General features: G+C 37.7%; 1 protein-coding gene across 2 annotated transcripts in view; it reads right to left on the reverse strand.

Annotated features, from left to right (window-relative positions):
* Positions 1-1,859: 1,859 nt before the first annotated feature.
* Positions 1,860-13,236, reverse strand: part of LOC126249600 (H/ACA ribonucleoprotein complex subunit 1) — a 120,480-nt gene continuing 109,103 nt past the window's right edge. For both annotated transcript variants that reach the window (XM_049951262.1, XM_049951261.1), the window contains exon 5: positions 1,860-2,420. In XM_049951262.1, coding sequence (XP_049807219.1) covers positions 2,097-2,420 — 324 coding nt within the window. In that variant the 3' untranslated portion in view covers positions 1,860-2,096. The remainder of the gene's footprint in view (positions 2,421-13,236) is intronic.

Consider the following 13,236-nt stretch of genomic DNA (forward strand, 5'->3'; position numbering starts at 1 on the left):
TGGTGAAGTGCGTGGCAGAGGGTACATCCAACTGTACCAGGTATTGGGGCTTTTTCCTCTTGTGATTTTGTCTACACTCATCAACCTATGCAGCTCAGAGGTTTATGTGAAGTGTTGCCCTTTCCTCGTATATATAAAAAGTCAAAACAGCAATACAGGATCTTGTTAGAGAGAAATTTTCAGTTTAAGAATGAAGCTTATATTACTACAGATAAGAATTTGAAACATGTCACTGAGCACTATTAGGAAAACTGATACAATTCTTTTTAGGCTGTTACTGTTGTAAGTGTGATTTATGAGTAAAGGGTTCTTTACTATCATCCAGAAAGTCAATAAGAGTGTATGATGAAAGGTGAGTAATACCCAGAGAGAGAGACACTACAGGAGAGACACGTCACATAAAGGCTTACCCATAAAATGATTAGTGTATGCAAGGGCAAGGTGAAATGTTCTCAGCATAGTACAACTATATCAACAGATTTTCATTTCTACTATGTTTTTTCATGTTGTACAACAAAGTTACATTAAGTGTCAATTTGTTTATGCGGTTTTTTAAAGCTGTCATGTGGTGTTTCTCTCAAATTGAAAAAATGAAATGCCATACTTTCATGAAAGTTCTTTTTCGTATGATTTATTGCCAACAGATTCATACTTGTCTAGTGAAGGCTTCTGAGTATTATCCCTTACCATAAATGATAAACAGTTATGCAGCAGATTCCACTAGGCTGTACTTCTCACTCTCCCTCATTTCTATCACTGAATTTAGCTATACTTTCAGTATTTTGCTTAATAGATACCAGTTTCCCACAAACTTGTGTGCTGTCATACCCCTAGACACAGTGACTTTAGATACAGTAGATTTGTTATAACAACAACATTTGCACTGACAACACCATATAGTTAACAGGTATACTGGTATCTCAAAAATGTTACAGTACAAGAGGAAAATTACAATATGAACAAGTCTCACACACACGACCATTGTCTCTCATTGCCAAGTCCAGCTTCGGTGGCCAGAGATTGTAGTCACATGTATGAGAGTTGTGCTTGTATGAATTTGTGTCTGTTTTGCCTACTTTAGAAGAAGGCCTTTTGGCCAAAAGCTACTTGTTTAGCAGTCTTTTTGTTGTGCCTGTCTGTGCCTCAACATCTTCATAATATGTCATAAAACTTACAGCAGAACACATACTAATATACAGTAAGTTTCAATGCAAGTTATGAGGTGAAAGTGATTAGAATGAGTAAATTCATTTCACAACTGGATCAGTTAACAAAAGAAAATCACTGGCCATTCTCATACATATACTAGAAAACAAGAGTGAGAAGGGTGTTAGTTCAATGTTCTCAACACTTCACTAGGCATCACAATCCAGGGCATGTCTATTGTTACGCTGTATCTTACACATTAAGCTGAAATTTCATCCAAACAATTTATAATAATACAACAGCTGCTTATTAGTTTTCACCACTTCTAGCTTTTCACTTCAGGGACTGAGTTACACTTAACCGCTGCTAAGTAACAACATGACTGTTTATGTTAATTTATCAACATCTGTTTCCTTTTGTCTGACAGACACCTATGTTTTTGTTCTCAGTATTTATCTACTGAATTTTCGTGGCAGAAATACTTCTCTGATGACGTGTGGAATCCAGTGTGTAAGTTAGATTTTTGCAACAGTGAAATCCTCTTTATCTTATAGAGACCTATTTCTCTTATTAACCTTTGGGATACAGACACAGACGATATAAATAAAGAATATAAAAGTTTCCTAGCAATAAGTATTTGCTCTTATCACAAAAGTACCTTGCATGAAAGGTAACACAAAATGGCCACAGAAAAAAAGTACACACTTGTTTAACATGTAATTAAAATATTTAATTATCAGTTTTCACAATAAGCAGCGTTTCATTGTAGAATATCTTCAGTTCCACAACTGATTACCTTTTCTCTTTTTGAAGATATAGGTCAGTCAAGTCTACATTTTGATGGTCAATGGAAAGATGATTTATAAGTCCATTTTATATGAGAATTCTTTATGGTCTCCAGTTAATCACATTTGTAAAAGGGTGTTTTCCTTTGTCGAAGACACAGAATCTTACCGACCCCAACCACCTCCCCCACGACCACCACCACCACCACCCCCTCCACGTCCACCACCTCCACCCCATCCACCCCCTCCACGTCCACCACCTCCACCCCAACCACGACCACCACCACCTCCACCCCCACGACCCCCACCACGTCCTCCAAAACCACCACGACCTCCAAAACCACCACGACCTCCAAAACCACCGCGTCCACTTCCTCTTCCACCTCGGCCTCCTCTGCTGCCACCTCTACCTCCCCTAGGATTAGGAGCACCTGGAGGTTGTGGCAGGAATCTTCGCAAAGGAAGCAGCTTTGCCGGGTCAATGTAGAACTGTAGACAAACACAGAAAACAAAATTTTATGTGAAGTCCAATACTTTTCACTGGAGAAGTGAAAAATAATGCCCATCATTTTCAACAGAAGTTGCATCCACTGCAATACTTTGACAAAACCGAATGAAAGATACAAGAGACAAAATATTTACATTAAGGATCAACAATTTTGCAAAGCAATTTACTGGAATTATTAACTTAGTGTGGAGAGTAGTTTTGAATGGAAAGATATTCTCCATATTATGCAGGATTTTTATTATTTAATAAATAGAAATCTGTGAAACTCTTGAAGGTTGCAGAATGACCTGACTGCTTCAGTAATTTCTATCTTATGGTAGGTACAAGAGCATCAAAGAGATATCTGTCAAGAGGCGAGACTAATACGTGGTTCCTGAAGAGGAGCAGTAGCATTTTCAGTACCTTCAGAGGCAACAGACTGGATGATTGACTGAACTGGCCTTTTAACATTGGCCGACATGGCTGTGCTTTTTGGTGCTGCAATTGGCTGAAAGCAAAGGGAAACTAGAGCTGCTGAATGTATTGAGGACCTACAGCTCTACTGTATAGCTTAATGATAACATCCTCTTGAGTAATATATTTTGTAGGTAAAATAGTCCCCCATTCACACCTCCAAGCAGGTCTAATCAATTGGATGTCATCAGGAGAAACAAAGCTCACATTCTACTGAATGGAACATGGAATGTTATTTCCTTAATTGGGTAGGTAGGTTAGAGAACTTCAAAAGAGAAATAGACATTAGATATTGTGAGATCCAGTAAGTGTGATGACAGGAAGAATAGACTTCTGGTCAGATGCATACAGAGTTTTCAGAACAAAAACTTCGTAGCTTTGAGAGATGTGGTGAATGCCGCAGAGGATCAAAAAGCAAAACTTACAAAGTCCAGTTGAAATCCTTGCATAACACACGTGATATCGAATTTAGGTGACAGAAGAAGAAAATACAAAAATGCAGCAAATGAAGTTCTTTTTAGCATCTAAGGGGACACAAGGGAAGCAGGAGTTGGAAAGGGTTGTAGTCTATCTCCAATGTTATTTAATCTACACAATGAGCAAGAAGTACAGAAAATCAAGGAGAAACTCGGAAAGGAAATTAACATTTAAGAAGAAAAAAATTAAAACTTTTTGGTTTATAAATGAAATTGTAGCTCTGTCACAGACAGCAAATTGCTTGGAAGATCAACTAAGTGTAATGAAGTTTCTTGAAAAGATGTTATACACTGAGATGACGAAAGTCACAGAATACCTATTAATATCGTGTCGGACCACCTCCTGCCTGGTGTAGTGCAGCAACTCGGCATGGACTCAACAAGTTGTTTGAAGCCACCAGGAGAAATATTGAGCCATACTGCCTCTATAGCCTTCCATAATAGCAAAATTATTGCCTGTGCAGGATTTTTTGCATGAACTGACCTCTCGACTATGTCCTATAAATGTTCAATGAGATTCATGAGGAGTAACCTGGGTGATCAAATCATTCACTTGAATAATCCAGAATGTTCTTGAAACTAATCATGAACAATTGTGGCCCACTGACATGGCACACTGTCATCCATAAAAATTCCATCGTTGTTTGCTGTAAGTGGTCTACAAGTAGCTGAACATAATCATTTCCACTCAATGATCGATTCAGTTGGACCTGAAGACTCAGTGCAGTCCACATTAACACAGCCCAAACCATTTTGGCATCACCACCAGCTTGTACAGTGCCTTGTTGACAAAATGGGTCTATGGCTTCATGGGATCTGTGCAACACACTAACCCTACCATCAGCTCTTACCAACTGAAATCAGGACACATCCAACCAGATCATGGTTTTCTGGTCATCTAAGGTCCAACCGATATGGTCATGAACCTAGGAGAGGCACTGCAGGTGATATTGCGTTGTTACCAAAGGCATTCGCATCAGGGGTCTGCTGTCACAGCCCATTAGTGTCAAATTTCGCTACAATGTACTAATGGATATGTGGCGATTTCCAAAATGGAGTGCTCCATGCATCTAGCTCCAACTACCATTCTGTCTGTTAATTCCCATTGTGCAGTCATAATCACATTGGAAACCTTTTCACATGGATCATCTGTTTACACATGACAGCTCCCCAATGCACTGCCCTTTTATATCCTGTGAACACATTACTACCGCCATCTGTATAGGTGCATATCACTATCCCATGACTTTTGAAATCTCAGTGTAAAGTGAACATGGCTAAAAGTAAAACAAGGGTAATGCTGTGTAGTCAAGTTCTATCAGCCAATGATGAGGGAAATAGAGCAAAAAATTTACACACTGAAAGCAGTAAATGAGTTTAGCTATTTTGGCAGCAAAAGACTGAAAATGGTCACAAAGTAGAGAGGATATAATATGCTGACTGGCAGTATGAAAGTGAAATTTGTTACTATCAAATGCAAGGTACTTAGGAAATCCTGAGTGACCAACAAATTGTCGATTTGTTAATGGAGGGAACTCTATGAGGTAAAAATTGTAGATGGAGACCCAACATTACACTGCAGTAATCAGTTTAAATGGATGTAGGTTGTGAAAGTTATGCAGAGATGAAGACAGATGCTTATGCAGGGTAGGATAGCATGGGTAGTTGAATAAAACCAGTCTTCAGACTGGAGATTGCAACAAAAACAGATGGAAATCAGAAACTATTACATAGTCGTTTTACTGTAAGCTGCATTGTTCCAAGAAACAGGTACTCCTTGCAACCATTTGATCTTCAGTCCTTTGCCTGGATTGTCTGAACTTTCTGACACTTCATATGATGCTGCCAGATTTTGATTTCCAGGCAAAGCACTGTTTACAGTATTCATATATGATACAACACTTATTTATGCTACAATTACCTTCCTGCATTTGTTAACTCTCAAACAGCTTCTCAGTGAAAATCAAGAAGCGCAATTTGTGATGGAATACCAGTGTTCTCAGTAATAATTGACTAGTACCCAAACACGGTTCATCTCCACTGAGCACCTATATAGCTGAAATGCACATGTGGGTATAGACTCCTGTGGTCTGTACAAGTGAATGCGGCAACAGCACTGTGTGTTCACATACTGAATTATAAGTATGTGGGTCATTATTATGAATGTGATACTTATCACTTTACCCATAAATTGTAAAACAATTTCTAAAAATTTGCCTCTTATGGTTTCTCTTAAACCTTATCGACCATTTAGCTGTTCTCACAGACTTAAATATCAAGTGGTGAGGTACCCACATAAGAAAATGTGAAAGTGAAGTGCTTACTGAAATAATTATAGCCGTGAATACACACTTTGATTTTATATTGCATAAATTATGATATCAAAGTTCTGAGTTAGTTGCTATTGTAATTTTTAAATTAATTGTGTGACACAAGTACATCACAAATTTTCATATGTATTCTTTTCATAGACTGTATTTTTCTGAATTGCAATTTCTTGGACACTATGTTAAAGGAATTTACTGTTTATTGCAGCAAGCAAATTAATAACAATACATTGAAATATTTTGGATTTTTATGAAATTTAAACAATTTATTACTATTATATTAAAGCATTGTATATATTTTATTGTTATTATTATTAAAACTGTACACATGTGTGTCATGTTAGAAGTGGATTGGGGAGGTGGTGACAGGTTATATAAGAGGCAATAAATAGTTTCCATTCAAATCTGAGTCCAGAATCAGTATGCCAATAAGCCAAAACCACCGAGAGCATTAAGGTGATCATCGCATCGAAAAACAAGGTTGAAGATACACATATGGTAAAACAATGTGTCCGGCTGTGTCAAGAAGTCCATAACTGCTTGCTGCACATCCTCAACCAACAGGAACTGTCGACCTTTCAACACCTTTTTTAAAGAACTGAATACATGATAATTGCATGGGGAGAAATGAGAACTATAACGCGCGTGCTCATGTTGTCACCCACTTCAGGTGGTGTAACTTCTGTATTACGACATCTACAATATAGGGACGTGCGTAATCATGAAGCAGCCGAACCCCACCCACAACAGTGGTTTAAAACATACACGATGCCTCATACACATTCGTCACCCTCCGATGGATGTCTATCAGTTTTTATCCTTTGGCAGCCAAGAAAAGACTAACAGCACGTTCGTCCTGCTTTAACGCTTTGGTAATAACATTCCCACAGTTCACGATTCCATATTTACTGCTTGCAAGTTGGAAAGACATGAACACCACACTAATCCCTTGCCTACATGTTGGAGCTTATATACCCGCATTGGAGTTGCACTATGTTCTTATATGCTGCAGCAATACTCTCAAATGAAAACTTTTTATTGCCCTTATATGTGTAGTCAACTCTGTTTGAGAACATTGTGCAAAAGCTTAGCAATGTTTTGGTCCCTGATTGCATGCCTATCAACCAGTCAGTGTCTCAACTACACAATGAGTTGTAACTTTTACTTCAGTCATTAATTACATTTTGAATATTGTTTGTCAGGAACTTGTTCCTCATTGACCTCCAGGCTTATCAAACTGATTGGAAGGAAATTTTTCAAAAACGTATCCCAGTCCCAAGCCAAGAAAGGTTGAAGCTCTATTTCACAATGTGGAGGATTCATACAATACTGAACTATCACAGTCAGAGATCATGTATAATTATGTAATCCTAATCATGTGCAAAGTTTATTTTGGTTTCAAAATTGTCACATGACCATTCCTGTCTTGATTTAAACTGTAGTAGATAACCAGACGCTGTTTAGTTAATGATTAATCCAAGTGAAAATGTTACATATTCAGGTTAGGAACCAAATTATACAGCAAACCAATGTTCTCCAGAGAAACGACTCGTGGCTTATGGCTACTGTTTAGTGGCATAATTGCAATAAAATCTGTAATGATATTCCACTGTCCTGCAATGGGGGTACGCTTAGTTAAGGTAAACAGACTTGTGACACTGAGGGTAGCTGGGAGACACAGAGGGTCTCTATTTAGTAAGCTCTGGATTCTTACATTGACATCCCAGTACATACACTAGCTTATGATAACTGCGGTTGACAACATGAATCTGTTTGAGAAACAGCAGCATAACATGAATCTGTTTATGAGAGACAATAGCATCTATCCAGTGTGTACACGAATAAAGGAAATGTTTATTATAGTCTGATAGCTGACATTCCACGCACTGTAGCTGGTTTCCTCCTATCAGAGCACTCAACATCACGCCCGAACCATTCGCTGTTGCCAAATTGCCACAATTAGTCAGTTCACTTCCAATTCCTTGTACATCTTTCTTTCTTGATGCGTCTGGATTCCGAATCCTGGGTCTGGTCCTATTATTTCGTATTTCATCACACAAGATTATCCCCTCCACACACACAGGTGCTGATGTTTCATACACAACAGTAACCAATCACTACTTAATTCTTCTGCGTAAGACATGATCCATGGTCACATATACAGTAATTATAATCACAGAGAGCAACTACATTTTACAGGCTTCACAGCACATAGTATGAAGCCAAATTTTTGAAGGCTGGAATTAATCATTGTGACTGGCACCATAATCATAAATGCAACAACCTCCCACAGTATAATGGCGTAGTGCAGTGGTTAGCGATAAAGCTGACATGCGGAAGGTCATACATTTGAATCTCATTAAATGCAAAGAAATGTTTTTATTTCTGTAAATCTAATCAGAACACACTATTATTTTTATTCAATTAATTGTAAATTTTATTAGCAATACTCTGCCATATTATTTTCATCACCGTATTGACCTTTCTATTTGTTCTGACTTTCTTCCTATCATTCATTTTTTGTGTGGAATCTGGTTGTCACCTATAATCTGCAACCAAGAGACAACCAGGACTGCTCATCAGTTGGTAACACAGCAGCCTGTGTAGCCAGTAACAGTGAGAAATTACAGTTTGCTTTTAGTGCTGTAATTGAAATATTTCTATCTTGAGTTAGCTCATACAGGTTAACCCTTAACGTCATAAACAAAGTGATCGTGATTTTAGTTCTGCCGCAAAATGTTGATCACCGTTTTTCGGATACATTGCACATCATGAGGTTGTGGTTAGGTTAGCACACATGTTTAAATTCAAGGCTACAAAATGCATGGCTGGCTGCAGTTCAGTCATTGGTCCCTTAAAATCAGCTGTTGAAAGTGTGCAGCAGCCTGTTATGTACATTTTCAGTAAGTACTTACAAGAATTGAATTTAGTTAATGAGAAAACTACATTTTAAAACCTGGCTGAAGGAATTACTCCTGGTAAACTCCTATTCCCTGTGGGAATGCTTTAAAAATATGCCATCCCATTACAGGAATGAAATTCCTTTAAATTAATAGAATATTACACAACACTGCAACACAACAGTATTTCACGTACACTTGTGCTGATATAATTATTACAAACTAAAATTAATTGAAAAGTATGAAAAACTGTCCATGCAAAGAGTCTACAGACTTATTTCAATGATTCAGGCATCCTGATCTGGACCAAGAAGAAAAATGGAAACAAAAAGTGTTTCATGACAACATATTTGTATAAAATAGGTTTTTTTCATCTTTGCAGTGTCAAAGTAAGAACTCCAGCTTTTGACGATAATCTCAACTGTCTTCATCATCAGCAACTGATTAACATAACTGCTGCTGTGATGACCTCACACAATGCGCAACAATCGGTCTATTATCAGTTAACATGTCATTCTGGCATCATCTGGAAAACTTTTTATAAATTCCTGCACGGGAACAGCGTGTGGCCAACAAAGCAACCTTAATGAGCTTACAATGTTTTGCCAACAGATAGTATCACTTGTACTTTGTGGCTGATAAAGTAGCTTCAAAGCAGTCTCAGTTTTCAGTTCACTGATTGTGTCCCAATTTTGCTTGTAGGTCTTTTTATAAAATTAAATCACTTTATTATATTATAGTGAAGTATAGATAATTAACAATAATCTGCCTCCAGTTTAACTGTATTTACTGTTAATCACTGTGAAATGAGGTATGGTACTTCAGTATTTACTTGACACTTCTAGCAAATAGTTTCAAAATTTTATTATTGAATTCAGTAAATAGTTTTAATCACCATTCTTGCTTCTGTATCATATTTTTACATGCTTGTATAACAATTGCAACGTTGTGATGCACTGAAGTGACCAAAGTCACAGGACAGCAATATGCACATACACAGATGGCGGTAGTATCGCGTACACAGGATATAGAAGGGCAGTGCATTGACGGAGCTGTCATTTGTACTCAGGTGAGTCATCAGAAAAGGTTTCTGATGTGATTATGGCCACATGACAACAATTAGCAGACTTTGAACATGGAATGATTGTTGAAGTTAGAAGCATGGGGCATTCCATTTCGGAAATTGTTAGGGATTTCAATATTCCGAGACCCACAGTGTAAAAAGCATGCAGAGAATACCAAATTTCAGCTATTATCTCTCACCATGGACAACACAGTGGCCAATGGCCTTCACTCAATGACCGAGAGCAGTAGTGTTTGCATAGGGTTGTCACTGCAAACAGACAAACAACATTGTGTGAAATAACTGCAGAAATCAATGTGGGAGATATGATGAATATATGTTTTAGGACAGTTCTGCAAAGTGCCTTGCATAACAGCAAGGCATAACCTGCAGTGCCTCTTCTGGGCCCCTGACCATATGGGATCGTCTGGTCAGATGAGTTCCAATTTCAGTTGGTAAAACCTGATGGTAAGATTTGAGTGTGGTACAGACCCCATGAAGCCAAGGACCCAGGCTGTCAACAAGACACTGTGTAAGCTGGTGGTGGTTCCATAATGGTGTGAGTATGTTTACACAGAACGGATTGGGTTATCTGGTCCAACTGAAACTATCACTGACTGTAAATGGTTATGTTTGGCTACTTGGAGACCATTTGCAACCATTCATGAACTTCACGTTCCCAAACTATGATGGAATTGTTACCAGGCCACAACTGTTCACGATTTGTTAGAACTTTCTGGACAATTCAAGCGAATGACTTGACCACCTCTGTCACCCGACACGAATCCCATAAAACAGTTATGGGACATAATCTAGATTAAGTTTGTGCACAAAATTCTGCGCTGGCAACACTTTCACAACTGTGGATGGCTAAAGAGACAGTCTGGCTCAGTATTTCTGCATGCTACGCTGAGTTGCTGCACTACGCCAGCAAAAGAAGGTCCGACATGATATCAGGAGGTATCCCATGACTTTTGTCACCTCAGTGTATAAATAATATTTTTTTACTATTTAGGTAATAATGTCGTGGGGAAAAACAGGTCTTAGCCCTTCTGAGATAGAACAGCTTCTTTTGGAAGATGTGTTCCATGACATCAGTTCCAAGTCTGAGCAAAGAGGAAATTCATATGTGGAGGATGCTCTACTGGGATCTTCCAGAGGCACACCAGTGACCACCAAACACAACTGAGTTTTGACTAAGTTCAGTCAAACAATGAAGTATTGGTACATATTTCTAGTTCAGAATCAGATTCTGAAATTTCTAATATATGGCTGTAGTTTTGCTGTATCGTCTGAAGTTTTTTAAGCAGGGAATGAATCCATGTCAATATAACACTCAAAACATTTTTCCTAGCATTTAGTCCAGGAGTTCCTGTGAATTTGCATTACCCTCTAGACACTTTCTTGCAATTTTTCACAGAGGAATTTCTTGATATGATGGTTTTAGAATCACATGAGTGTGCATCATAGGGTGGAACTTCACTAAACCTAAAAACAGTGCTGAAAGCTTTATTAGAGATGCTAGCAGTAATGGATTTTCATAGCCTAGCTAGTAGTAGTCTTTACTGGTCATCAGACACCAACTTCCACATTTCTATAATTGCTTATGTGATGACTCTGAGAAGGTTTTTGAAAATCCTGAGGCACGTTCATTTAAATGGCAAAAATAACACGCCAAAAAGAAATGAATCTAACTATGTCAGATTATACAATGTAAGACTTCTGCTATTGCATTTGAATAAAGTTTTCACAGTAATTCTCCAATCCCAGCAGATATTTATCAACTGACAACAGTATGGTGGCTTCCAAGGGATAAAGTTCTTTGAAGCCACACATGCCGCTTAAACCTATAAAATGGGGTTTCAAAATGTTTATAATATGGAGTGTTTTTATATGTTATATGTTAACACTCAAAGTTATTAAAGAAAAACTAAAGCTGATAGTGTACCACTAGGAAAAAATGTTATTCTTTCACCTTCTCTCTGTCTTTTCACAATGGAGGATACTGTTTGTTTTTTGATAGTTTTTTGCTAATTTACCACTTTTGTCAAACTGCTATGAATGGGATGTGGAACCATTTTACCCACAAAAATTTTTTTCCAAAAGAAATAGCAACAGCAGATGAAAATTTGAAGCTTGGGGAGTTAGATTTGCTATGGGAAGTGACATTTCTCTTTCCAAGTGGAGAGACAGGAAAGAAACGTGTTACACTTTGTAGTAATATGCATAATCCAGAGGAAACGTTTGTAAGCAGACAAAACAAGAAAGGGAAAAAAAGGAATGTGTTTCTTGTCCTACATCAATTGCAGAATACAGCAGCTACATGGGAGGGGTGGATAAATTTGACCAGCAGCATTCACCATTTTCTCTTGCATGTCTAGGAGCGGATGGATGAAAATTTGCAATTACTTCACTGTGGCAGCAACAGCAAATGTATGTACACTTTATAAAGACATTAACTTTCTCGCTGGGAATACTACACCTTTGTCATGTATAAAATTTAGAAATATTCTAGCCAATGAACTAACTAGAAATTTCTGCTCAAAATCAAAAAGGGGCCAACATCCAGCAAAAAAATAGTAATTAGTAGATCAAAATTTCATAAATGAACTACAGGATTCCAAGGGATGCAGTTCAGTAATGTGACTGAGCGTACGTCTACAGCTGGTACATCAAAGTGGTGTGCATTTGCAGCACATGAAGCGAACCTACATGTAGTAAGTTAACATGCATTACTTGCAATGTAGTTTTGTGCAGACAATGCTTTGAGCCCTTCCACCCGCAGAACTACACAACAGAACAAATACGATTTATGATTTTATGTATGTATATTTTGTATGCATTTTATGTATGTGTATGCAATAGCAAAAGATGAAAACAAAGATTTGGTGTCTTCTATTTACTGCTATTTTAATAAAAATCCTTATCACAAAGTGCTTAAATCATGAACCACAAATGCAGCACTTCCACAGAATGGACTGTGGTGGATATTTTGCTGAACATAAAAACTAATAGTAATAGTACTACAATATTTTTCAAATCTTAAATATTTTTTGTGCGCATATGATAAATAATCTAACAAATTACGTTTCAATGCGCTCCCTCTTTTTTTAAAAAAAGTTTTGCCCTTTAAATGGCTGATTCTGACACACTTTTATTCATCTTCATTTTATCATTATATCGATGACATATTTATGATCTGGTAACACATTAAAGTTCTTCAGCAGTATTTCATTCATATTAGCAGCATGCACATTACCACTCAATTCGCTATCGAGTTGGAAACAGAAGGAAAGCTGCCATTTTTGGATGTTTTAGTAAACCATACATCAGATGCGCAGCTGCCCATTCTGTATACCTCAAGGCAACATACACTGACTTATTTCTCAGTGTGTAAAGCTTTCCCCAACCAGGTCACAAAATTGAGGTTTTAAATATGCTGATACATAAAGCTACAACAGTTTCCGATAAGGACCATTTGGATTTTGAGATGTTTCTTCTATTACACTCCCTGTTTCTCACAGGCCACAGCTAGCTAAACAGGTAGGGTCCTTGGCAGACAAGGTGTAAGAACTATT

This window comes from Schistocerca nitens, chromosome 3 (assembly GCF_023898315.1).
Source record: "Schistocerca nitens isolate TAMUIC-IGC-003100 chromosome 3, iqSchNite1.1, whole genome shotgun sequence".
Taxonomy (NCBI): Eukaryota; Metazoa; Arthropoda; class Insecta; order Orthoptera; family Acrididae; genus Schistocerca; species Schistocerca nitens.